General features: G+C 33.9%; 1 protein-coding gene across 5 annotated transcripts in view; it reads right to left on the reverse strand.

Annotated features, from left to right (window-relative positions):
* The window catches only part of LRP1B (LDL receptor related protein 1B), a 2,480,145-nt gene that overhangs the window by 1,678,898 nt on the left and 776,300 nt on the right, over nucleotides 1-24,947 (reverse strand). For all 5 annotated transcript variants that reach the window (XM_007494117.3, XM_056797188.1, XM_056797186.1 and 2 more), the window contains one exon: nucleotides 15,844-15,981. In XM_007494117.3, coding sequence (XP_007494179.2) covers nucleotides 15,844-15,981 — 138 coding nt within the window. The remainder of the gene's footprint in view (nucleotides 1-15,843; nucleotides 15,982-24,947) is intronic.

Raw genomic sequence — 24,947 nt, forward strand, 5'->3', positions numbered from 1 at the left:
TAAGCTCTCCTAATGCTAATTTAATGACATCAAAGGGAACAGATTAAAAATCAAATTCCTGAACCTTTAGTTCTTCCAGATTAAATGAGGAGAATATCATTGACTTCTAATATGCCTTCTAGATCTAAATGTATATGGTACCGTAATATTTAAATTTACATCATTATTTGGTATACACTATGAAAAAATGATAAATATGCTTAAGAAAAGCAACCATTCCTGACCCAGACCCAGTAAAAACAGAACTGTATACTAGAAAAAAATACAATTTAAAAAAATATAGAGAATGATTACGAAAATATCCAAAAGAAGAGAAGATTACAAAATAATTGCAAATCTTATGTATGGTGCTTTAATGGGGCAAGGTGGAAAGATGAGAAAAAATGTTTAACAAAATTTAAGATAGTAATATAATCCATCCTTGACTGATTAGGAATCCATGAAAGTCTCCTTTTGTGTCTTCTCCTCTTGTGAACACTACTCAATACATTCAGGTAATTCTATTCTAATGGCTTCAGTATGCATGCATGACTTAATGAGACAGGTTTGCTATTTAGGAGATAAAAATGAATCACAGAAAAATGGTGAAGAAAAAAATAAGAAATTGTTCTCAAATCCTAAACTGCTCAAAATAGAGTTCAACAATTATCTGGTCAATTAGCCTGTATCTGTTACACATGTGAAGCTCTGTAGAGAGTTGCCTTTATAGATTATTCACTCACACAAATGAGGTATTTCAACACATATACCTATTTGGTTCAATAACACAAATGTCCCAAATTTCATTAGTGTTTTCTCTTGTTGATATGTCACCATGCCGACATTTTTCTCATCATTAAAACTTCCTACACTGAATGACCTTGAAAAGTCTGGTTTACTCCCTCAGGATTTTATCCTGAATGTGAAACTATCAAAGATCTTTTAACTTCCTGCTAGCTCCCATTACAGAATCATTTCAAAGAGTTAAAAGCAGCATCTCCACTTCCTGACTATGTCCCTTATCAAATGAAAGCTCTAATTTTTCTCAAGGGGCATGGAATGAGTAAGACATTCAATTCTGCAAGGTGGTTAGACTTTTTAGGTTGTTGTTCACTCAGCACATTCCTTTTTGTTCAATCAATTAATAAAACTGACAGGAAATATAAAGCAAGTTCAAAAATGGCTTTCAGGTGAATTTGTATAAGCTGTCCTAGCCCTTCAAGAATGTTCTGGGAAGGAGTCTGAAGCACAGCAATTTCACTGAGTTCTCTGAGTTGAGATGCCAAGATTCAGTGGACAAAAAATGGACACAGAATTCAAGGACATAATGTAAAAATAAACCAAGAACTTAATTTCAGTAAGATTTAAAAAGGTAATTTAATCATCATTTGCCTTGATTACCTGATGTAGTCTACTACTCTGTAAAAGTGTGTTATAGTTACATATTTTGGACATCAATTTGATACTGAACTTGGCCCCATATTTGAGGTGGAAATGACAGATGGCAAAAGTCTCTAATGACAATTTGGGGCAAAATTACTTGCACATAACACCTAAACCATGGCAATATCTTTCACATTATTTAATGAGGTAACATTACAGTAATATGCCCTTTGGAAACCTAAAAAAATAAATGTATCTCCAACGTGCCTCACTTTTTGAGCAATTTACTCTGACACATGACATTATTTATCTGTTTTTTTCTTTCCTTCTTTCATTTTTTTTATTTAATGAAGTGAACTAATTTTTTTTAAAGAAAAAGGCCATGCCTGTTCATCAATTCAAGGGCATATCTAGTATGAGAAGACTGGCTAGTATTTAGCATATTATTAAATTTAATTATTTCAGTTTTGACGTATAATCCAGGGTACAAAATTTGCTTCAATGAATCAATAACATAACCTTGTTTGCATTAATTAATAAGAGCTACTCACAGTATTGATTTATAATAATAATCAAAATGGCATATTTAAACCTCAGTGCTTTGTTTTGTTTTTTAAACTCTTACCTTCCTTCTTTGAGTCAATACTGTGTATTGGCTCCAAGGCAGAAAAGTGGTAAGGGCTAGGTAATGGGGGTCAAGTGACTTGTCCAGGGTCACATAGCTGTGAAGTGTCTGAGGTCAGATTTGAACCCAGGACATCCCATCTCTAGGTCTGACTCCCAATCCACTGAGCCACCCATCTGCCCCCTAAAAATCCCTCTCTCTTTTAAAGTGTATCTATGGCTAATTTATTTCCTAACTCTTTTTTACTTGAAAAAATGGAAAGAGAAGGAAAAAGGAAAGAAGTTCTTGTTGGTGGATTTTTATTCTATACCATCTTCAATCTAACATCAGTTCTATAAAGAGAAGATTTCATCATTCAAGAACAAAAAAAAAATCGTTAAATGTATACTATGTTTTAGACACTTTGACAAATTCTAGTGCAAAAAAAAATTAAAGAAAATATGTCCCATGGAAGTTTACATTTCACTAGCACAGTGATGGCAAGTCTTTTAGAGGGGTGGGTGATATCCTCAGGTGTTCATGGAGACGGGGAGGGGAACAGCTGGGTCCTGCACCCTTCTTGCTTTCTAGTAACAAACTCTGGAAAACTCTGTGATGCATCAATGGCTTCAGTGCTGACAGAGAGGGCTCTGCGTGCCCCCTTCTGGCATATGTGCCATAGGTTCACCACCATGGCACGAGAGAATACATGATATATATATATTATATATATATATATATGTTTGTGTGCCTATGTATATAGATACATATTTTGTATATAAAGACTCAACATTTTGAGTTACAGTATATTAAAATGGACTGAGGTGAAGGAACTGTCAAAATCAATGTTATTATGCTTTTAATGAGCTACTCTTTTGTCTGTGTTTTCCATCATAATTTAAGCGCTTATTTTCTACCCTTTCTAAGCCAAATTAATTTATTAAGTAATTCAATTTAAACATTGACTTGCATGACCCATGTATTATACATATATATAATAGAGTATATAGAACTGTGAAGAAAAATTCATTCCCCCTTTATCCTTATATCTTAATATAAATAGTGGAGTGGTTGAAGCAGACAAGGGAAGAGGTGGCATAAAATATTCTGAAATGTTCTATATATCATATATACTATCAGATTCTATGAGGTTCTAGAAATAAAACTTCCTTTTCACAAAATATGTATTATGCATCTATGTACACACAAATTCTTATAATCAGAAATATGGGTGGTGGTCAGAGAAAGAATATTATCCATTTCATCCAGATGTAGTTGGATAGAAATTCTTTTAGGAAAATAAAATGGTTTTAGCTTGCATTGACTTAAAATTGAAATCAAGTACAAATAAGAGAAAACTAAAATGGATAATGAATGAATACATCCTGCACAATGAAGAAAACATTGAATAGCAATAGCCATAAACCTGGAAATACCAATTAACAGGAAGAAAAATAAGAAAAAAATATGTATAAGGGAAAATAGTGGAATAATCATAATCTACTGAGAATTTTCTAAATATAAATGTAAAAGTTATCTCCCATAATTAAAACTCTTAATTTCCTTATAATAGTGACATAGTGGACTGAGTGCAGAACTGTCATAATACTAACTGCTATGTGTTTGAAATATTCACTCCATAAAACTTAATTCAATTATCTGTGGCTGATTTGTTCAATGGTTATAGTACTACACTCCAGTATCATAGATTGAGTGGTGGAAAAGTCTTTGGATCCCATCTAGTCCAACCTGATTTCACAGAAGAATTAAATTACTGGCTCAAGGTCAAAAAAGAAGTTAGCAATAAAGCTAAATCTTTGCTAATCATTTAAAGGAAATGGATTTTGTTGTTTATATGAGTACGTTTTTTGTTGTTGTTGTTTTTTTTTGTTTATTTCACTTGTGAGCTTCTAAGCAAGAATTGCCTTAAATCTCACACCAAGGATATTCCTTACTTAACTAAGAAAAGATGGTGATTAAATTGTCAAGTCATAGACCCTAACATACTATTTCAATATATAAAGAACACAATGAATTTCTTCCTCATCTCATTGGGAACAATAAGGTATAGTCTTTAATCCCCTTATTGTCAACAATTACTCTTATCTTTCCACTTAAAAAAAATACAGTGTTTAGGTCTGTGCTATAAAGTGCCCTATACATAGCACTTTGATTAAGTCACCACTGTTGCTACTACCAGTTAATGAAAGTGGTAATGGATATATGGGATACCCATTTAAAAGAGATAATGTTCTGGAATGACAAAATATATAATCATTTATAACAGTAAATAACCAAATTGTAAATACCCATTTATTGATTATATACTTAAAATCAATTTTCAATGTTGGGATGGCTTTCTTTTCATCCAGCAGATTTTTTTTGTCAACTCCTCCAGTCAGTTAATGTATTTCTATCGAATACAAAATCATTTTACTATTAATATATTAGAAAAAATAAATCTGTTGCCAAGTATGATGGACTCTAAAATCAAATATGAACACTATTATCTTTTGATGATATTTGTGTTTCTGAAGAAAGAGTGGAATGTCTTAATCAAATCTGAGGATTTAAAGTATACCTCTAGGGACTATAACTGCTATCCAAGGTAGATAGCATTGCTTTCTGCCTTGCTGTTTTTTTTTTTAATTTAAAAAATTTCATCTTGCCTTCCATCTTAGAATCAATATTGTGTATTGGTTCCAAGGCAGAAGAGTGTTAAAGTCTAGGCAATGTGTGTTAAGTGAATTGCTTAGGTTCACAGAGATAGGAAGTATGAGAGATTAGACTTGAACCCAAGATCTCTCATCTCTAGGCCTAGTTTTCAATCCCTGTGCCACCTAGTTGCCCCCTGGCAATGCTTTCTTAAAGGCACCTAAGACATTCAACCTGAGTCTTCCCGGGAGATACAGTTTTCTAACTCCCCCATATTAAATATTATAGTTCTATTCATTTGGAATAAATAGTTATGCTTTTATAACTTGTATATAATTATAATGAACATAAATAAATCATAGATGATATAGAGAAGCAGAGATACAATTTGGAGCAAGTCTTATAGAAACAGAATTATTCACTCTTATTTAGGATAGGTAACAGCTTGTATGAAGTAATAATGATTGGAAGTCAGCATCTAGTTCATGAAAAAAAGTATATAAAACTTATTTTTGATATAGGAATTTGAGATAGGAATGGGTTGATAAGAGGATTCTAGTAGTTATAATATACTTTGAATTTATCAATGCATTTGCTAAGGTCTCTCAGAATATTTAATATCTGTCCATTATGAAATGGACCTTAAAAAACTACTATAATGTTAACAATATTAAAAGAAAAATAGTGTCCAGATCAAGGGTAATAACAACCCCATTGTATTTTGTGCACTGGTTTTATAAGAACTTCATTATAGAAATGTATTGACAGCTATATATATATATATATATATATATATATATATATACATATATATGTATATAAAGTGATATCATGTGAGGGTAACATGAAAGAATAAGAGTTTTTATCTTGTGACAAGAAGCATTTGCCTGGGAAGAATAGGGAAGATGATTGTTATACTCAAATATTTGAAGAATTTTCATGTTGAAGAAGCATTAGTTTTTTGATTCTTCATAGCAAAGAAAGATTGATGGGTTACAATTGTGAGTCTTAAAACTACTCAGACTGTACCTTAGAAGATTTGGTCTAGCTATTACCTACTTTTAACAATGAAGATACTTAATCAGGAATGTATTGAGAACTTTTAAAATTACTCCACCTTACTCAGACAGTGCCTTAGGGGAATATAAAGTTGCAAACTCCTGATTGAACAATGAAAAGTCCCTAACTCATACTCATAGTAAAGTAGAACCTTAAGCTATGTCTATTTTTAGATCTAATACAAAAGGGTGCTAAGTACCTATAAAGGTTAAATTAATCACTAAAAGTTCAAGCAATTTACAAAAGGCAAGCTTAACAAGAGAGGTGTGAAGTACTCAGAGGATTTAATCTAACCAGAGAAGGTGAGAACAAAAGAAGATGAGAACTAAGAATGGGCAGTCCTGGGAAAAAGTGTCTACTGTGATTGGTAAATGTGAAAATTTGGGGGAGGTGACATAAGAGAAAATTCTCTTTAAAAGGAAGGGGGAAAAGGTGATTGGAGTAGTTGGAGTTGGAGTTCAGAGGTGAAGTGAGGACATTTGAATTGAGTTTGGAGGCTAATTTCAGTTTGGAGTAAAAGAACCCAGCTTGGAGATAATCTTGTGGTGAGTGGTAAAGACTGACTGGCTCTTCCTTAGGCTCAGGCCTAGGCCATTTTAGCCTATGTCCTTTTCTGCTTCTTGGCTATTCTCTCTCTCTCTCTCTCTCTCTCTCTCTCTCTCTCTCTCTCTCTCTCTCTCTCTCATTTCTCTCTCTCTCTCCTTCCCTTAATTCCTTCATTTATATTAATTAAAATCTTCATTAATCCCAGCTGATTTAGGTATTTTCATATTTTGGGGATTTTCCCATGGTGACCACTTGTTTTTAGATTTTAAGTCAAGACACTAAAAAAAAAGGATTTTACAGTTTGGTCAAAACCTTTAGTGTTTGGCATTTATAGTTTTTAACATTCACAGTGTTGGCAATCACATTTTGGTGGTTACTCAATATCAAAGCTTTAGAGGAATTTCAGAAGGAATCTAATTTAACCCCTTCTTTTTAGAGATGAGAAAACTGAAACCAATAGGCATTGACCAACTTGTCCAAGGACACACAGAGTTAGAATTTAAACTTTGATGGCCTGAATTCTAATCTTGCACTCTTTTCACTGTACCAGGTTGAATAGCCATTTATCTGTTTTATTTGTCAAAGGTATACATTATTCAGGAAGAATTTGGACCAATTGAAATCAGAAGCCCCTTTCAACATTAAAATTCTATGAACCCAGTCTTTATGAAATATTTCCTTTAGATGAATTAACTATTATTCTCTCACAGTTAATATATTCAAATTTCTTTTATCTGAAAATTTTCTACAAATAAATAATCATTTCATTAATTCCATACCTACTTCAAATGTGCTTCCTAAATCAGAAAGGTGATACAGTGGTTTGAGCACTGAGCCTGGAGTCAGGAAGGCCTGAATTCAAATCCAATCTTGGAAAATTCCTAGTTTTTTGTCCCTTGGCAAGTCATTTCATCTCTTCCTGCCTCAGTTTATTCTTTTGGAAAATGAGCATAATTATAATATTGAATTCCCCAGATTTTTGTGAGAAAAAATACAAGACTACTCACAAAATGCCTTATAAAATTTAAAATGCTATGTAAATGTTATTATTATAATCTTATTATGATGTAGCATTGAAATTAGTCATCATTAAATCATTTAGACTTCATTTAACCATTGAGTTAGTTGTATTATTTAAACTAGCATCCTCATATGAAGTTTTTCATGATATAAATACACACTTACAAGACACTCTTCTTATTTTGGTGACTAACATTTGATCCCAATTGAACCTAAAGACCAAATCAAGAATATGACAACTATATAGCTACCTTTCAGTTCCTGTGACTTGTATCTTGCCTAGTTAAAAGGATCCAAACAGATAAAAGAATTGAGAATCCCTCCAAACTTCTTATCTCCTGACAAAGGGATGGCCTCTCTCTAAATCCTGCTGTTTTCCTATGTCAACACTGTTATATTCAGAACTCCTGTCTTTCCCCACATCTATTTAAGAGCAATGAGAAGTGTAGCTTGCTAGGAATTTTGAAGGTCACCCAAGACTCAGTTGCTTACAGCAATATATTAAGAATGATTTGGGGAATGACTTTCTAAAATAGAGTCAATTCTCAGGCATTTTAATGGAGAAGAGCCACAGTACACTTAATGTGAAAACAAAAATTTTGGAAAAAAATTATCATGGGTAGCTTAGAAACTGATATGAAAGCTCTATCGTGTCAATGGGTAAAGTCAGTTATGGTTCAAAAAGAAGGATAAAATAAGTTTTAGACTAGATTCTAAAAAAGTCATAAAGAGTAAATAAAAGCAATTTTCAATTAATGAATTTCCTATAGCAATAATTGTGATGTTCATGTAGTAATGGTTCTGTTACTATTCAGCCCATAGCAGGACTCTAGGTGCTTCCAAAATGACAATCCAGATTCCCTCTTAGGTGATAGAAAAATGGGGTGGGGAAAATAATGTTTTAGAACTGAATTTTGGCTTGCAGGTTAATGTAATTTCATTTGGGCAAAGTTATGTTATCAAGAATTTAAATGCAAAGATTACTCAATGTTGATTATGGATCATTCCAGTTAGGATTTTTCATTTGTTTAGTTGAATTAAAGCTATCTTAAATTTAAGCTACCCCAATTTTCTTTCACTCAATCATACACTAAAATTTTAATTTCATTTATAGAAACATAAAAGTTAAAACTAACTTTATGGAAATTAGAACACTACTGCAAAATATAAAAATTCAAATTCAAAATAACTATAAATGAAATAAATTATATTTTTTCATAAAAAGAAGCTACATTTTTCCTTACAAAAGAGATGAAAACAAACACCATCTGATAAAGAAAATGTTTTGATAGAATAATTTTTTAGAACTTCATTGTATTTGCAAAGATTGCTCACACTTACTAATCAAATACAATTATTAAGTATGCTACACCCGGAGGAAAGTATAAAAGTAATAACACAATAGATGTGAGACATCAGAACACAGATGTGTCTTTTAAAAATGGTGAGCACTGCAGATGTCAGATGGATTTATTCCCTAATCACTTTTAATAAACACACTACTACCTTTATTCCCTTAGCTCTAAAGGACATTGAGATGGGCACTGGAAAAAAATCATGTATATTAAATGGTCTATTTTCCATTCTCACACACACACACACACACACACACACACACACACACACACACACACACACACACAAAACAAAAAATCCATGCATTGTAGCAATTTGAAAAGTGTATAAACCCTTGTAACAGATTGTGAAGAGAGAGCAGTGCCTGCCGACTTCAATTATGATCGGGATTTAAATGTATTTCCATTTCATATGACAAATGTAATCAGAATAGGGTATGAGTACAAAAATTACTTCTCTATATATAATCATCTGAAATTTTAATATAATGAATTTCCATAAGAATTTCAAATGTTGGAAGTACAATTTCATCACTTTCATTGGATCATGTCAACACTACTTGAATTTGGCTACTTCTTGTTGCATTTGTGTGAGATTTGGTTAGTATGGACACATCCCAGTTTCAAGCAGTCACCAGATTTACACAATATGTTGTCATTGCTCATGCAATTTAGATATGTTGGTTATTACCAACAGTGTGAAATATTATATATGAAGAGATGACATTTTCTAAAATACAACATGCTGACTTTGGAAGCATATACTCCTAAAAGACAGTTTTATTTAAATGCATAACTATAACTGAGCCCATATTCATTCTACATACATATATATATATATATATATATATATCCTCTTTTTTCAAGTGTTGCTAAATTATGGAAATTAAAATACTAACATTATATAAAATCATTAATAATAGATATCGCTTCACTCACTAAATCAGGAAGAAATGAATTTGCAGATAATTATTCAGAAAATTATTCAAATGAAACAAGTATTTCCAAAATTAGAAAGCAATTTCTTTAAGGAAAAACATTAATTTTCCATATTAATTTATTAGGGGATAAAAATATAGTTTAAAAACATTTTGCCATCCTTCCTTAAAAGAAATATTTATGCTTAAGTCATTTCTTAGATTTAATGTATGGTCACTTAAATTAGATTATGTGTTCAGGAAAATACTGAAATGGTTTAATAAGAAAGGACATGACTTACACTGACTATATGAAATAAACATTTCCATATCCCAATTTAATAGCATTTCCCTCACCCCTTTTATGAAATGGGTTAGAGAGAGAATGAAAGATGAGTTCAAGTGGATATTGACAAACAATTAGACTGTTCTTTTTATTTTGGTATAAATATGAGGAAATTAAGATTTTTTTAAAAAGTTTAAAAATCATTTTTTTTCCTTTTATAATGTATGTCAATGTAAGATAAGTTAAGCTATATTAGCACTACAATTCTCTCTCTCTCTCTCTCTCTCTCTCTCTCTCACACACACACACACACACACACACACACACATAAAATCAAAAACTAGTTTGGCAAATAAGTATACTAAGTGGCATCAATTCGACCTCCAGAAATTAAATGTAGATAATATGAACAAACTAGCACATACAGTCTACATGGCCATCAGTTAAGCAACAAAAATGGAAATGCTGACTCTGTGTCCAGAGTTGTCCTAAATGCTTCAAGGTATGTTAAAAGTGGTGGGAGGGAGGAAGGGAGAAGGGGAGAAAGAGGAGTAGAGATTGGGGGAAAGGCAGGGAGAGAGGGAGGAAAAGAAAGAGGGTGGGAAGAGTCTCTGGCCACCAAAATTGGTAATTATGAGAATGGCTACTGTAGTTCTGCTGAGGTAATATTTTAGTGCATTATTCTCAAGTTGTTCAAGAAAAACTACTTGATTATAAAGAGCTAAACCAGTTGTACAAAAAATCAAGCCATTCTCCAATTGATAAATGGACAAGGGACATGAATAGGCAATTTTCAATTAAAGAAATCAAAACTATTAATAAGCACATGAAAAAGTGTTCTAAATCTCTTATAATCAGAAAGATGCAAATAAAAACAACTCTGAGATATCACCTCACACCTAGCAGATTGGCTAACATGACAGCAAAGGAAAGTAATGAATGTTGGAGGGGATGTGGCAAAGTGGGGATGTTAATGCATTGCTGGTGGAGTTGTGAATTGATTCAACCATTCTGGAGGGCAATTTGGAACTATGCCCAAAGGTCGCTAAAAAACTGTCTGCCTTTTGGGGGCAGCTGGGTAGCTCAGTGTGTTGAGGGCTAGGCCCAGAGACGGGAGGTCCTAGGTTCAAATCTGGCCTCAGACACTTCCCAGTTGTGTGACCCTGGGCAAGTCACTTGACCCCCATTGCCTAGCCCTTACCACTCTTCTGCCTTGGAGCCAATACACAGTATTGACTCCAAGACGGAAGGTAAGGGTTTTTAAAAAAAAAAAAAAACTGTCTGCCTTTTGATCCAGCCATAGCACTGCTGGGTTTGTACCCCAAAGAGATGATAAGGAAAAAGACATGTACAAGAATATTCATTTCTACGTTCTTTGTGGTGGCAAAAAAAAAAAAACTGGAAAATGAGGGGATGCCCTTCAATTGGGGAATGGCTGAACAAATTGTGGTATATGTTGGTGATGGAATACTATTGTGCTCAAAGGAATAATAAAGTGGAGGAATTCCATGGGAACTGGAACAACCTCCAGGAATTGATGCAGAGTGAGAGGAACAGAACCAGGAAAACATTGTATACAGAGACTGATACACTGTGGTACAATAGAATGTAATGGACTTCTCCATTAGTGGCAATGCAATGATTCCAAACAACCTGGAGGAATCTACACTAAACCACTATCCACATCCAGAGGAAACACTGTGGGAGTAAAAACACCGAAGAAAAACAACTGATTGAATACATGGGTGGAAGGGATATGGCTGGGTATGAAGACTCTAAATGAACATCCTAGTGTAAACAACAACATGGAAATAGGTTCTGATCAAGGACACAAGTAATACCCAATGAAATTGCTCATTGGCTGCGGGAAGAGAGGGTGGAGGGGAAGAGGGAAATAATGTGATTATTGTAACCAATTAATAATGTTCTAAATTGACTAAATAAACTTATTCAAATGGGAAAAAATAAAAGAAAATTAAAAAAAAAGAAAAGTTACTTGAGTATGAATCTGGGACTCAGTCTTGTAACTGTAGTACAAGGTTGCATAGTATCCTGCTTTCTTTTTAATATTTAGCATGACTAGTATGAATTGAAGTATATTTTTGATCATAACTTTGGAATCATGTTTAACCCAATCATGGCTATGTATTTTAGGGAGCATAGGGTTTTCTGGGTAGCTCTGTTAGTTTTATTTGATTATGAATTACAGAAGACTGAGTGAGAGATCTAATGGCAAATATCTTTAAGGAAACTAAGTGTTATCATAGATTTATCCCAGGTTAATTAGCACATACCTGAGTACTACATAGTAAATTGTTCCTCATCTAATACTGCCCAATGGACAACATCTTTCTACCCTTTCTCTGTTCTAAATCATTATATACCCAACAGCATGGGGAATGAGAGTAAATGTATCTATTGTAATTGATTTTTAAAAGTACCATATAGGATCTGATATAAAAATATTAATATCACTTGTTCTTTGATATGTTATGTGTGATTTCGTGTGATGATCTACCCTGATCTCAGTTCAAGGGGAAAAAAAAAACACATGTATATGAGGCTATGCAATTTATTCCTTATTTTGAAGAGGACCAATGGCATCATGTGATTGCTGCTTTGACTTGCATATGAACTGGATTTAAGTGAGGAAAGAGAGATAGAATTGCACAAAGAAACCCATAACCAGCATCAATCCCCACATATACATCAGGCTAATAACACAAAAGCAGAATACCCAAGAAGATTCAAAGAGCTTCTCTCCAATAACTCTTCTCTCTTGGTTATTTCACAAACTTTCTTCTAACTCAGACACATTATCTGAACAAACACCACAGTATTATGACTCTGATTGCTTCCACCCAAGGCCATATTCATTAACGGAGTACCATTGACTGTAAAGCAACAGTCCTATTATTTCCTGGCATACCTAAATTCCCAGACAAAAATTACAGTATGTAACTTCCTTCATTATTTCTTCAACAACATTGTTGCCAAACTCTTTTAGATACTTTTCTCCTTAGGAATTAAGTTTAGGCTATATCAGAATTGTGTTGAAATGGTCTCAGATATGCCATGCTTTCTTTGAGTTTCATCTGATTTCCAATATTCCTCTTACCTCACCAAGTTATACTCTATTAACACTAAACTTTATTGACTCATTAATATATCTCCATTAGAAATAACACTAATTCTTTACAACCTAAAATTCTCCTACAAAAACTCACTCAACAGAGTATTGTACACATTGTTCTTCAACAATGAAATAATTTTTACAAATAGTTATACTTGTAAACCTTTCCATTTCTTACTTTGAGAAATATCAACTTCTTTTTTATCCACTTATCATAATTAAAACATAACTTACATAAGGAATCAGCTTTGGGCAAGAGGAATTTTGTAGTCTTTCAGATAGAATTTAGCCATGTGGTGGACTATACATAATATAAACTAAAAGAGCAATGGAAGTTGAATTAGACGAATTTGGTTCAAATTTGTTTTGTTATTTATAGTCCAGGCAATTTAGGTAAGTCACCTAATTGCTGTATGCCTCAGTTTCCCTATATGTAAAATGAGATTATTGTATCAAATAATATTAAAGCTTATTAAACATTGTAACACTGATTCTTGGTTGCTCCAATTGTTTAAGAACTTTCTAACAAGACCTACATCTATTTAATTATTAAGCAAACATTTCTCTTTAACAATGTCAAGAAAATTAGAATAGGCTGATCTGAATTCAGAACTACAATGAGGCCTAATTGGAGAAAATATCATAAGATCATATGTAAGTTTAAAGGGAGAAAAGAATTTAAGTGTCATCTGATTGAATATCCTCATTTTACAGTTGAGGAAATTGAGGCTTATAGGATTATGATTTCCTCAATTTCAAATGGAGTATGTGATAGAGATTTTTAAAACCAGGTCCTCTAACTCCAAGTCCAAGACTCTTTACCTTATATACTATGAGCACAATGATTCATTCAAACAAAACTAAAGAACTTGTATTTAATATATTATATCCCAATCAGCATATTCTATGTCAAAACCATCAACATAAATTAGTCACATCAACACCATTTTTAGTGATGTTTAACAGTTTAAAGTATTAATCTATTACTTTGTCTACAAACATATTTCTTCATCTCTATAAAATAAATCTCCAGTTTTCTTAGGCAACCCCATGATGTATTTTGGTATAATCCAAAGCATTTTTAGCACATTTAAGATTGTTTGAATTTGCATAATTACCTTTTGGAGAATTTTCAGCAAGCATAACTATTATATGCTTGCTGAAGCTAGTAACACAATTCTATTTGCCCTTTAAATTTTATTGAAATTTATTTAGAACTTTGAATTATCACTAAAATGGATAGAATTAGTCCCAAGGAAATTATATTACAAAAAATTCCAAAACACTAATTATTAATACTATTTCATCTGTAAAATTACTTTTTGTTACTAATATTACTCTACAAACAGTGCTAAAGATACATATATTATAAAATCTTATAATAAAAACAATAAATTTAAACTTTTCATTATATAGAAATGATTTAAACAGGAAGAGAGCTCTAGATTCGAATCCAAGCTCTCACACTGATTTCATTTTCAACCTTGGATGAGTTATTCAGTCTCTTGGCCTCAGTTTTCTCATATGCAAAAATGAATGAATTGAACTAGATAAATTCTAATATCAATATTCAAGATATCTAATATCTTGAAGCTATGATCTCATGATTTATGTTCAAAATCAGAAGTTACTACCTCCTTTTTATAGAGCTGCTGATGTTTCGCTGTCGGTACAAATGAGCATTGAATAAGTTTTTTTGACTCTTGCATCTGCTTCCCAGATTTGATTTCTTCAAAGGCCCAATTCTATTGGCCATCTCTCTTCATTCTCACAGATTAATCTCCCTGGAAGTGATCTGTATAATTTATAATTTACTTTTTCAGCATTGACCCTCATCCCAATTTGTGGCCTTTATTTTGAATCTGAATTCCAATTGCAGAAAACTTATCTCCTGATTTTAACTAATTCAGGAGCCTTACTGTTTGCTTGACACTTGCCTTGACTTTCATCATAGATTGTAATTGTGGGTTACAGTTCATTCCATTCTTTTGGAGTAGCTGATAAGACTTATTCTACCCCCCCACCCCCGGGATAGGTTTAGTCCCGAGATCATCTTAGAATCATAGACTCAGGCTCTACAAATGACATACATTCATACAAAAGCAGCTGTTTTAATTTTCTGTTTGTATTCCTACTATGCATCATGGTAGAAGTTACTTCATAAATGTCCACAGAAGCAAATTGAATCTTGTCCAACTCCTTCAATTTCAAGAAAAGTAACAGAAACCTCGGGAGGTTAGGTGAGTTGTCAAGATCACATATGGACTAAGGGGCAGAAAGGTAAACCGAACCAAAGCCTTCTGACTTCAGACCAAACTGGGTCTTTTCATTTTATTCTGTTACATTCAAGCATTTCATTGAACCTTTCTTCTGTCCTAATAGAATGAACTATATATGTTTACCTAAATTCAACTAAGCCTGACCAAATATATTATAAAGTAGCTAATAGAAAGTCTTCATGGAAGAATCACCAAAGGGAAGAATTTGCATTACTAAGTCTTATTGAAATATTTGATTCTCAGTTTTACCTTAAATTTCCTGACTTTGTTTAAACTAGAGTTCAGAGGAAACAAGTGTAACACCGTGTGATATCGATCTTTGGTGACAAAGACAACTCCTCATCTGTCCTTTGCTCAAAAGTATTCTTTCATATCAAATGAGAAATTGTTATCTAGTCAGACTTCAAAGCACGAATCTGTTTTTCTCCACTTATTTTTTTCAACAAAACACAATACTTGCTCTTTGAAATGTATATTAAGTGTCTGTAGCAATAAAATTCATCCTTTTTTTCAGAAACTGGTATGCTTAGAATTATAAGAAAGAGCAGGTTACAGGTTCACTTTGAACTTTCATAGGGAACTATGGACGTTTAACATTCTGTTCCTTTGTTCGGCAAATGGACTCACCCCGACAGTGGACTCCTTCATCATAGCCATCTGAACAGTCAAATACACCATTGCACAGTTGGGATAAATGAATACATGTGTTTGTTCCAAGGCAAGCAATATGATTCAAGGGGCACTTGAATTCTATTTCCTCAGGACCTGGAACAAAAGAAAGACAGAATAAGGTATGTCAGCCTGAATTTTCCAACAGAATTTACACTGTTAAGCACAGGAAGAAGGGCAGTTGGCTGTCCAAGTAATGATCATCAGAGATACCATTAGTGTAATTTTTTAAATTTTGCAGTATGTCTGAAACATATTATCTTGTACTGGAAATAATAAATGTCAGAAAAACCTTGCTGTTAACTCTTACCTCTTTTACATTATGACTAGATGGCCATGAACAACTCACATACCCATTGAATGAAACAAGAAAAATCACTAAAACAATAAACTTAAAAATTAGTTGCTAATTTGCCTCAGTGGAGGAAGTTTCCATGCAAGAAGTTTTCCATAATAATAGTCATATGTCTGAATTCTGCTTCCCACAAAACAAAAACAAAAATGTGTAGAGAATTATTATTTCATAACTAATGAAATATGGGGAAAAGATAGAAATTTGTGTCACTAAGACTTTGGATCTATTTTTAGTTCTTGGAGATCCTTTGATCCGCTCTATGGAGAGAAGAAACCAATTAAGAAAGGATTCATAATGTTTTTTTTTTTTTTAAATCAGAATCATGAGGGATTTTTTAGTCTTCTTCCATAAGATATTCCTTTTTTTCCAAAAAAAAAAAAGCCCTTACCTTCCATCTTAGAAAAAAATACTATGTATACACTATATTGTTTATAAAGCAGAAAAGCAGTGAGGGCTAGGCAATGGAGGGTAAGTCCTATGGTCACCCAAGAGGAATTGTGTGAGGTCACATTTGAAACTTCTCTCTAGGCCTGGCTCTCTATCCACCGAGCCCCCTAGTTACCTCCAACAAATTCTTTTTTTTTTTAAACCTTCAACCAAGAGGTTTTATTCACGTCTAAATCAAAGTGTTCCTTCTATGGCAGTTAGCTATGTTTTAAATTATATTAATAATTTATATTTTTTCCATTTCCTTGCAAAAAAAATCTGTCCTCATTTTTATGGCCTTCTAAAATCTTATCCTCAGAAATATATATATCAAAGTCCCTGATAGCACCTCAACCAAATTTTCCACCTTGTGCTTAAAGCTGTAGAGTTCCCCAATAAATATATTAATATAATACCACACTGACCAAGGATAGGCTATTAACTGAGAACCTTGGGAAAGGATCGGTCAAAAGGAGAAGCTATTTCATTAAAAGTGGCACTTTGGGGAAACATACTTTCCCCCAGTATTCTACCCTTCTAAGTACATGCAGAGAGGATGAATAGCTGTGGAAGTGTGAATTTCCATCAATTTCTTTCATTTTAGTGTCTCTGGGGGACATTAAAACGTCCTTGCAAAAGTCTACTCTCATATACTGTACCAAGAATAAGGAAAAGGTGAAATACTAGACAGGGAGCTGATGGAATAGCACTAAAAAGGGAGAAAATTGAAAATCAAATAGACAAGTTATAGAAGCAAAGAGAAGAGCAAACTCTCACAAGTACAAGCTAGAAGAAGCTTTTTTAGACAATAGTTGTGTGGGGAAAAAATAAGATCTGGAGGATTTAGTGAACTGCAAGCTCAGTATAAGCTAGCGAAGTGGTATTGCATCCCAAAAAAGGTCACATGATCTTTATCACATTGAGAGGAAAAGTGTTCAGGAATAAGGAGGAAATAATGTTTCTACAGGTGAACCATAGTCATAACCATTCCACCATAGGGTTGAATTTATGGTACCATATTTTAAGATGCAGGGTCTTTAAGTTGCCTTCCAATTTTAAATGAAGCAGATCACTAGTTAAAGGAATTCCTTCTTATAGGTATGTAGATTCAGTATGCCAGTAGATTGTGAGTTGTGTAATTGTATTAGATGCTAGAATAGCATTCTCTTGACCCTGTACATTTCCAGCAGTTCATCAACATTTTTCTCCTCTGTAGCCTCACTATCTCCAGTGTTATTGCAGACAGGTTTCTCTGTATGTGTTCATGTATATTTATACAATTACTGTTATACACAGGCTATTAATTTTGTCAAACACCTGTCTTCCCAAATGTACAACTCACTTTACTGTAAAAAAATGTGTTGTGAATGAGACTTGGTACACACTGCATCTTCAGCATGAATATTTTAATAAAATATTAAAAAGTATAAATGTTAGCTTTAAAATATATAATTGGAATACAAATAGGCCAGTTTTAGTCAATGTTTCCTATGCCCATAATTTTTAAAATGCGTTTTACTGATATTTTCTAGCTACATAATCTTTTGATTATATTTTAAATTAATTGTTTAATTTAGGAGAGCTATTAGCTTGCCATGGGCAGCAATTACAGTACAACAGTCTCCAGCTTAATTAATTGTCCAGTGCTTATTAAAACTTAAAAAATATAAAGTCCTTCATAAATGCCAAATTAGTATTTAAGACATTCATATTTTGGTACCTTAAAACCATGCTATAAAGTGTAACAATAGTGTTCCACAAAAGACAATGTCATTCATAAACTGGAAAGGTTTTACCTCCAGCTTTAATCACTGAAAAATGACCTAGTGGTTCTGGGAAAAGCAAGATTTGGAAATAGATGAGTTGGCACAAATGAAAGAGTGAATCTTAGCTCTGAAAAGTGTCAGGTAGGGGACAAGCGTGCCTGGAAGGGCAATATGATAAGATAGAAAATCAGTGAGTGATTTAATTACATAATTGGGGAGATCAGAACTGCTTCATTTTGTAAAGGAGAGTGGATGGGAGTTTTGGGCTTTCTTTAAACCTAAGGACAGTTGTAATATATGGCCAGTAAGAGGGTCACACACAAATACACTGGGGAATTGGAGAGAGGGAGAGAAAGAGTTGAGAGATTGGAGAGAAGCAAGAGGTTGATCTTCCCCTCTCTTCCCCTTGGGGAAGGTAACCTGGCTTTGTCTCCCTGAGGGACAGAGTATGTCTCCTCAGAAAGTGGTTCTGGGAGGTGGAGGTTAAAATTAGAGGTAAGAGCTTTAGTGAAGTGGCACACAGCTTCCCTTCTTGGTCTCAGCTATAGTTGAGAGACCAGACAGATCTTCTCATCTCTGGTTCCTTCAAGTACACCAACTGACACTTCTCCTCCCCCCACCCAAAAAAAAAAAACAACCTAGAGTTACTCCTCTGCCCAGAGGAAAGGATTACTCTTTTGGACCTAGATATTTGGATCCTTAGGATCCTGAGTTATCCCTTCTTTTGGAGGAGAGGTATGGTTCTCCCCAAATCTTCAGTCTCCTTCCTTAGTGTCAGGAACTAGGCAGACCTGATCTAAGTAGTAACACTTCATTTGGGATCACTCAGGGAAGGGAGAGATGAAGGTATTGTGTGAGGAAAGTGGGTAGCAGGAAACCCTATTGATTGGCAGACTGATTCCCCCAAAATCCCAGGGGTCCAGGCTCTTAGCCTTGACTCCTCTTCTGGTCAGCTACAATGTCTTAAGCTGTGTGAGAGATTTCAGATGCTCAATGGGAAACAGTTGATATCTAGAGGAACCCCCCAGAAGATCCTCTTCTCAGGCTCTCAGCTGAAGGAGTAGATGAACTGGCAGTTTTTTAGTTCTCTCAACTTCTGTTCTCTCACTGGAATCTTGAGTTTTTTCCTTTGCCCCTCCCCCATGCTTTCTCTTTGCAGCTAATTTCTGCCAAAGATTTCTCTCTTACAAATTTCTCCCTTACACTGTGAGGGAAAAAAAAAATGACATCAGATGTGTCTGAAAGATACTTTAAAGAATGTATTAGGAGTGAAATCAAGATTACATGCAGTTATTGTCATATTGTCTTCTATAAAAGATTAGATTTTTATATTATTTCTCCTACATTGTCAACAGAATTGGGAGGCATTATGAGAAAAACAGAATTTGTTGTTAAGGTTGTAACATAATGTACATTAAAAAAAATATAAACTCTCCAAGAAAATGTCAAGTTGGAGAATGGATGGCTTGCCACATTGAATTTCTGTACTGTGTCATGAATATTGTCTGGTATTTTGTCTTTGTTTCTGTTTTATTTGGGTTTTTTTTTTTTGGTTTTTAAAAATAGTGGCAATGTTAATGGCTTTTTAAGCCATTAACTATTATGAGAATTATAACAATATGATAGTAATACCTTACATTTAGCTTCCTGCTTTATAGTTTACAAAATGCCTTCTTCACAATGTACCTCTGTATTATCCCTTTTTCACAAAGAGGTACTTAGGATAAGAGAATTTTATCTACATAAAATAAAATTTCATTTACAATCAAGTGACCTATGTCCTGTTTACTCAGTTGCTAGATATTGGGAAAGTCATTTAACCCAGGATAGAAATTTTAGATTCAGGGTCAAACTCAGGTGTTCTGACCACACCCAGTTGCTTTTTCTATTACTTTTTTGTAGTTTAGTCTGGTTGCTTCAGAAAAATGTTTTCTCTTGAATATTTTATCACCTATTTATCCTGTATACTGAAGAACATTTATGGATACCCCCAGGAGACTGCCTTGTTCTTTCTTCTCCTAGTGCCATCAAAGTGAGAGGATAAGAGAAATGAGATTGAAGATACAGGTAAGACATTTGATTACCTGCATATAAGGAATGGTTGGATGAGGAAATTCCTATCAATGCAGATTGGCATCTTTTCTGACATTTACTGACTTAGTTGCCTAGAGCACTGAGAACTTCTAGAAATTGCTCAAGGACATAACCAGTACTCATCAGGGATAAGATATGGACCTAGGTCTTACTGACTCCTAGTTTGGCTGTCCATTTGTAAAACCATTCTGCTTCTAAATCCTAGAGAAAGGTAGCAATTATGTCTAATGAAGTACTTCAACTTGATAGATATGTACAATGAAGAAATATCATTCATGATCCCCAAAATATAATACAGTTCAAGGTTTCATAAGTAGTCTCACTTGGTATTCTCCCTCTCTGTACTCACTCTCTTGTTTCTCTTTCTCACATAGATTTGTACTATATGCATACAGTAAACTTTTGCAATCTACATGCAGATTACTGACTGACCAGCAAATATTTAATTCTGAACTAACACTATGTTTTACTTCTGGTCATAAGCTATTTCCATATTAATAATTTCTCTTTTCTGTCACAAACTAGATGGCTTCATATATCACCTAATCCTCCAAATCTGGTGGCAATTGAGTTATCCAGCATTGTTTCCTATAGTTCCACAACAGTAATCCTTCTTTATTGTCAGATTTTTCTTCTGTTAGGCCAAGTACATAATGTGTCATTTGATTCACATCTTCTTCAATGATGCTTTCCTTCCTTGAATGTGTTCTCTTTTCTCTGATTTTTCTGATGCAGTTAGCAAATGCATCATACAACTTTCTTCTTAATTACATATTGCCTTCTATTTTTCCATATTTCAGGAGGCTTGGGCTTATCTCTCCAAAAAAGTGTGAATGCCTTGAAGACTGAAATGTTGTAAAACCCATAGCACAATTCTGGGCATAAAATAGATAGCATGCATTGGCTATGTGTTATTGATTCAAACCAAATGTTATTACCAATCTAATCTATAAAAAACATTAGAAATTACATTGTGGCAAGGAGAAGTAATTATTGGATTATCTAAACTATGCCCCTTGTCTATTGGTGGGACTGAGAATTATCTACATCTGTAGAGCTTATCACTTTCTGAAACCTTGCTTTTAAGTGAAACCTTCATCTGGTAAGAGTTATCCAAATAATGGAAAAGAATGAGTCTTATCTATTGGCAGGTTTCCATTACAATTTTTTAGCTGTTGAAATTTTAATCCACTGACCCTTTACTATTTTTCTGGGTTTTTTTTTAGCCAACCCTCAGGTTTCTATAATTCAATGAGAAGTGCTTTATAAATTAAACATTGTGCTTTAACTTCCTAGAATTAATTTAAAAAAGCTCGATATTATCATCAAAACCAAACTATTTTAAGATGCCTAGATTACCATTTATATATTTGCAAGTCTTTAGTGTTTTTGTTTTAAATATAATATTTATCATCTCATCCATTCATTTTTGTTTTGGGGCAGTATGAATAAAACTTAATAAAGTAGTTTCTCTTTGACAAGTATAAAGATGAGAGAAAAAGGATAGCAGAGTATATCGTGAACTACATTTTAATTTGGAAACAATTTTATTCAAATTATGCTTCTCACTTTTAATTTATGTGTGGCCCTAAGTTTTAAAAAAATAAAATCTTCAGTTTCCATTAGGTGGTAGATAATACATTTAGCATGTTCTCTACAATTAGCTAATATATATAAAGCACTTTGCAAAACTTAAATCATTTCATAATGTCAGCTATTATTTACTTGGAATCAATTAATCAAAAAGCATTTGCTAAGTGCCTATTCACAAACTGGTCACTATTATAAGGACTAGGGATACAAAACCAAAAATGAGACAATTCCAGTCCTAATGAAATTTTTATTCTAGTAGGGAGGTGTAAGATGTCCTTAAAGAAGTAAACATAAGATAATAAAAATATATATCCTATTAATTAAATTGGCATTTATTAAACTTTTAGTATATATGATTAATTGTGTTTGTTACTGAGGATTTGAGGGGGGAAAATCAGTCTGTGCCCTCAATGAGTTAACATTCTATTGGGGGAAATAATATGTATGTACAAGATTAAATATATATTAGTATAGAGTAATTCCTGATAAAAGGCCACCCTTCGAACATAAAAGACAGTTTGGTAATTATAGGATGAGGGATTTAGAGGTCACAGTAAAAGGGTACAGTAAAGTAGGATATAGCTGCTAGATCTAATACACCTAATATGGGTAGGCATGAGAGTGTGGGGAACGGTGACCAAGGACTGATGTTTCAGCCTAGTAGTAGTTGTCATAATAGTAGTAAAAACTTATATGATATGGAATCATGTAGCAGTAAATGGTCATACCTTTCATGATGAAATGGTATTGCTGATTAATTTTATGATCAACTTTTGTGCAAAAAGTAGAAAGAGGAAAACTTATTAAGATACCAAAGCAAATGGAAGGATGATCATATTGGACAGTCTTATGGGATCATACTCTGCCTGGTGTGGGCTAGACATTAGATGGGTGAGTCTAGAATTGTTCAATCCAGGGTATGTCTATCCCAGGGCAAGTTCTAAAGCTGAAATGATTGACTTCTCAGGAAGCTAAAGGGCAGGGTCTCTGGACCTCCAGAAGATGTCTGCTCCTAATATCCTGATCTGAAAAGGTTGTCACAGCAGGACAGATAACAAAGTGCCTGAATTAACTAAGCCCTGAAGGCTTGGTGGGATGGTCAGATTAGATTGAAAAGAGGCCACTGGAACTGAGACTTAAAGGAACCTGTGCTTTAATAGGTGGGGTGAAGAAGGAAAAACAATGTTGGCAGAGAGAATTACCTATGAAAAGATATTAAAACAAAAATTAGAACTTTTTATACAGAAAAGTGGTTGGCCAGCCTGGTTGACGAGGCAAGGGAAAATGTACAAGGAACAGGTGATGAGGGTTTGAACTAGGATGCATGTAGTGTGAATAAAGAAAGGCAGATGGGAGTGATGTTGAGGGAAAGGGAAGGACAGACTTTGGCAAATGAAAAAATATGGAAAGGTAAATGACAAATAAAGGTTGGTTTTGATCCTCGGTGACTAGAAGGCTGGTGGTTCTTTCAGTAAAAAAGGGAGGGAGGCAAGTTGTAATACACAGGAAATTTAGGGGATGAAATAATTAGATTCATATCTTGAATATGTTGAGTCTCTGGACTATCCAGGTAGAAATGTCCCAGCATTGGCAAAGACTTGGCACACCTGCAGAGCTGGGACAGTGGGAGCTACTCTGTACCCCTATTCCCAGTGCCAGAGGATTTTTTTTTGCATGACTCACCCCTCTGTACAGCACTTCAAAGCAAGCACTTTCCCCCTCAGCTCTCTCTATTAATCTGGAGGCTCACAGACAATTTGAATTAGTCCTCTGGGCACTCAAACACAGAAAAGGTTCCCCAATGAGGGAACAGTAGTTGGAGATGCAGAATTGTAATGGGATTTGAGCTTTGAGTCCAGTTTTGCTATTATTCAGGCATGTCCAATTCTCCACAAATACCTTTTTTGTTTGTTTATTTTGCCAAAGATACTTAAGTGGTTCCCTTTTCTAGGGCATTTTATAGCTGAGGAACTAAGACAAACAAGGTTAAATGACTTGCCCAGGGTGACACAGCTAGTTAGTGGTTGGAGCCAGATTTGGACACAGGAAGATGAGTCTTCCTGACTTTAGACCTAGCATTCAAACAGCATCAACTGTTGTGCCACCTAGCAGCCCCGTATTTAGATTACAGTTAAGATTCACAGAAAAGATGTAGCTTAAAGAGTAAGAGTAAGGAGAAGAAGAAAGCCTTAAGTCAGAACCCTTTAGGTGAAACCATGAAGAGGAAGAAAGACAGGCAGTGATTATGTCGAGATTAAATAAGATTTGTTTGCCAGCTAAGAGAGGACCACAACATTGTTGTTTGTTAAAACCTCCAAAAAGGAATGGACCAATAAATAGGAAAGAACGGTCAGCAGAGTCAACTGTAATAGATGCAAAGAGGTATAATAGTGTCACTGGATTTAATAATAAGGAGATCATTGTTGAACACTAAAAGAGAAGTCAGAAATTGCATAGAAAGACTTACTATAAGACACTGAGAACTGAGTGAAAAGTGAGGAAGTGGAAGCAACTAGTATAGATATTTCCCTACCTGGGAATTTGGCTAAAAAGGGTGAAAAGATCAAAGACAATCCCTTCAGTGGATATGTCATTCAAAGTGAAGAATGCTCTGTTGCTTTTCTATTGCTTTTATTTTTAAGTTTGAGGGCAGCTAGATGGCATAGTGGATGTAGTACCAGACCTGGAATTGTATGTTCCAGATCACCAGGGGGCCAAACTCTTAACCCCCATGACATAGAAAGGATACTTCTATTTTAAATATATTTTAAAGGTTTGGTGTCATATTCATGTAACCTAATGAGATGAAACAGTATCCAAATAATGTA

The sequence above is a fragment of the Monodelphis domestica genome, chromosome 4 (genome assembly GCF_027887165.1).
Source record: "Monodelphis domestica isolate mMonDom1 chromosome 4, mMonDom1.pri, whole genome shotgun sequence".
NCBI classification, from domain to species: domain Eukaryota; kingdom Metazoa; phylum Chordata; class Mammalia; order Didelphimorphia; family Didelphidae; genus Monodelphis; species Monodelphis domestica.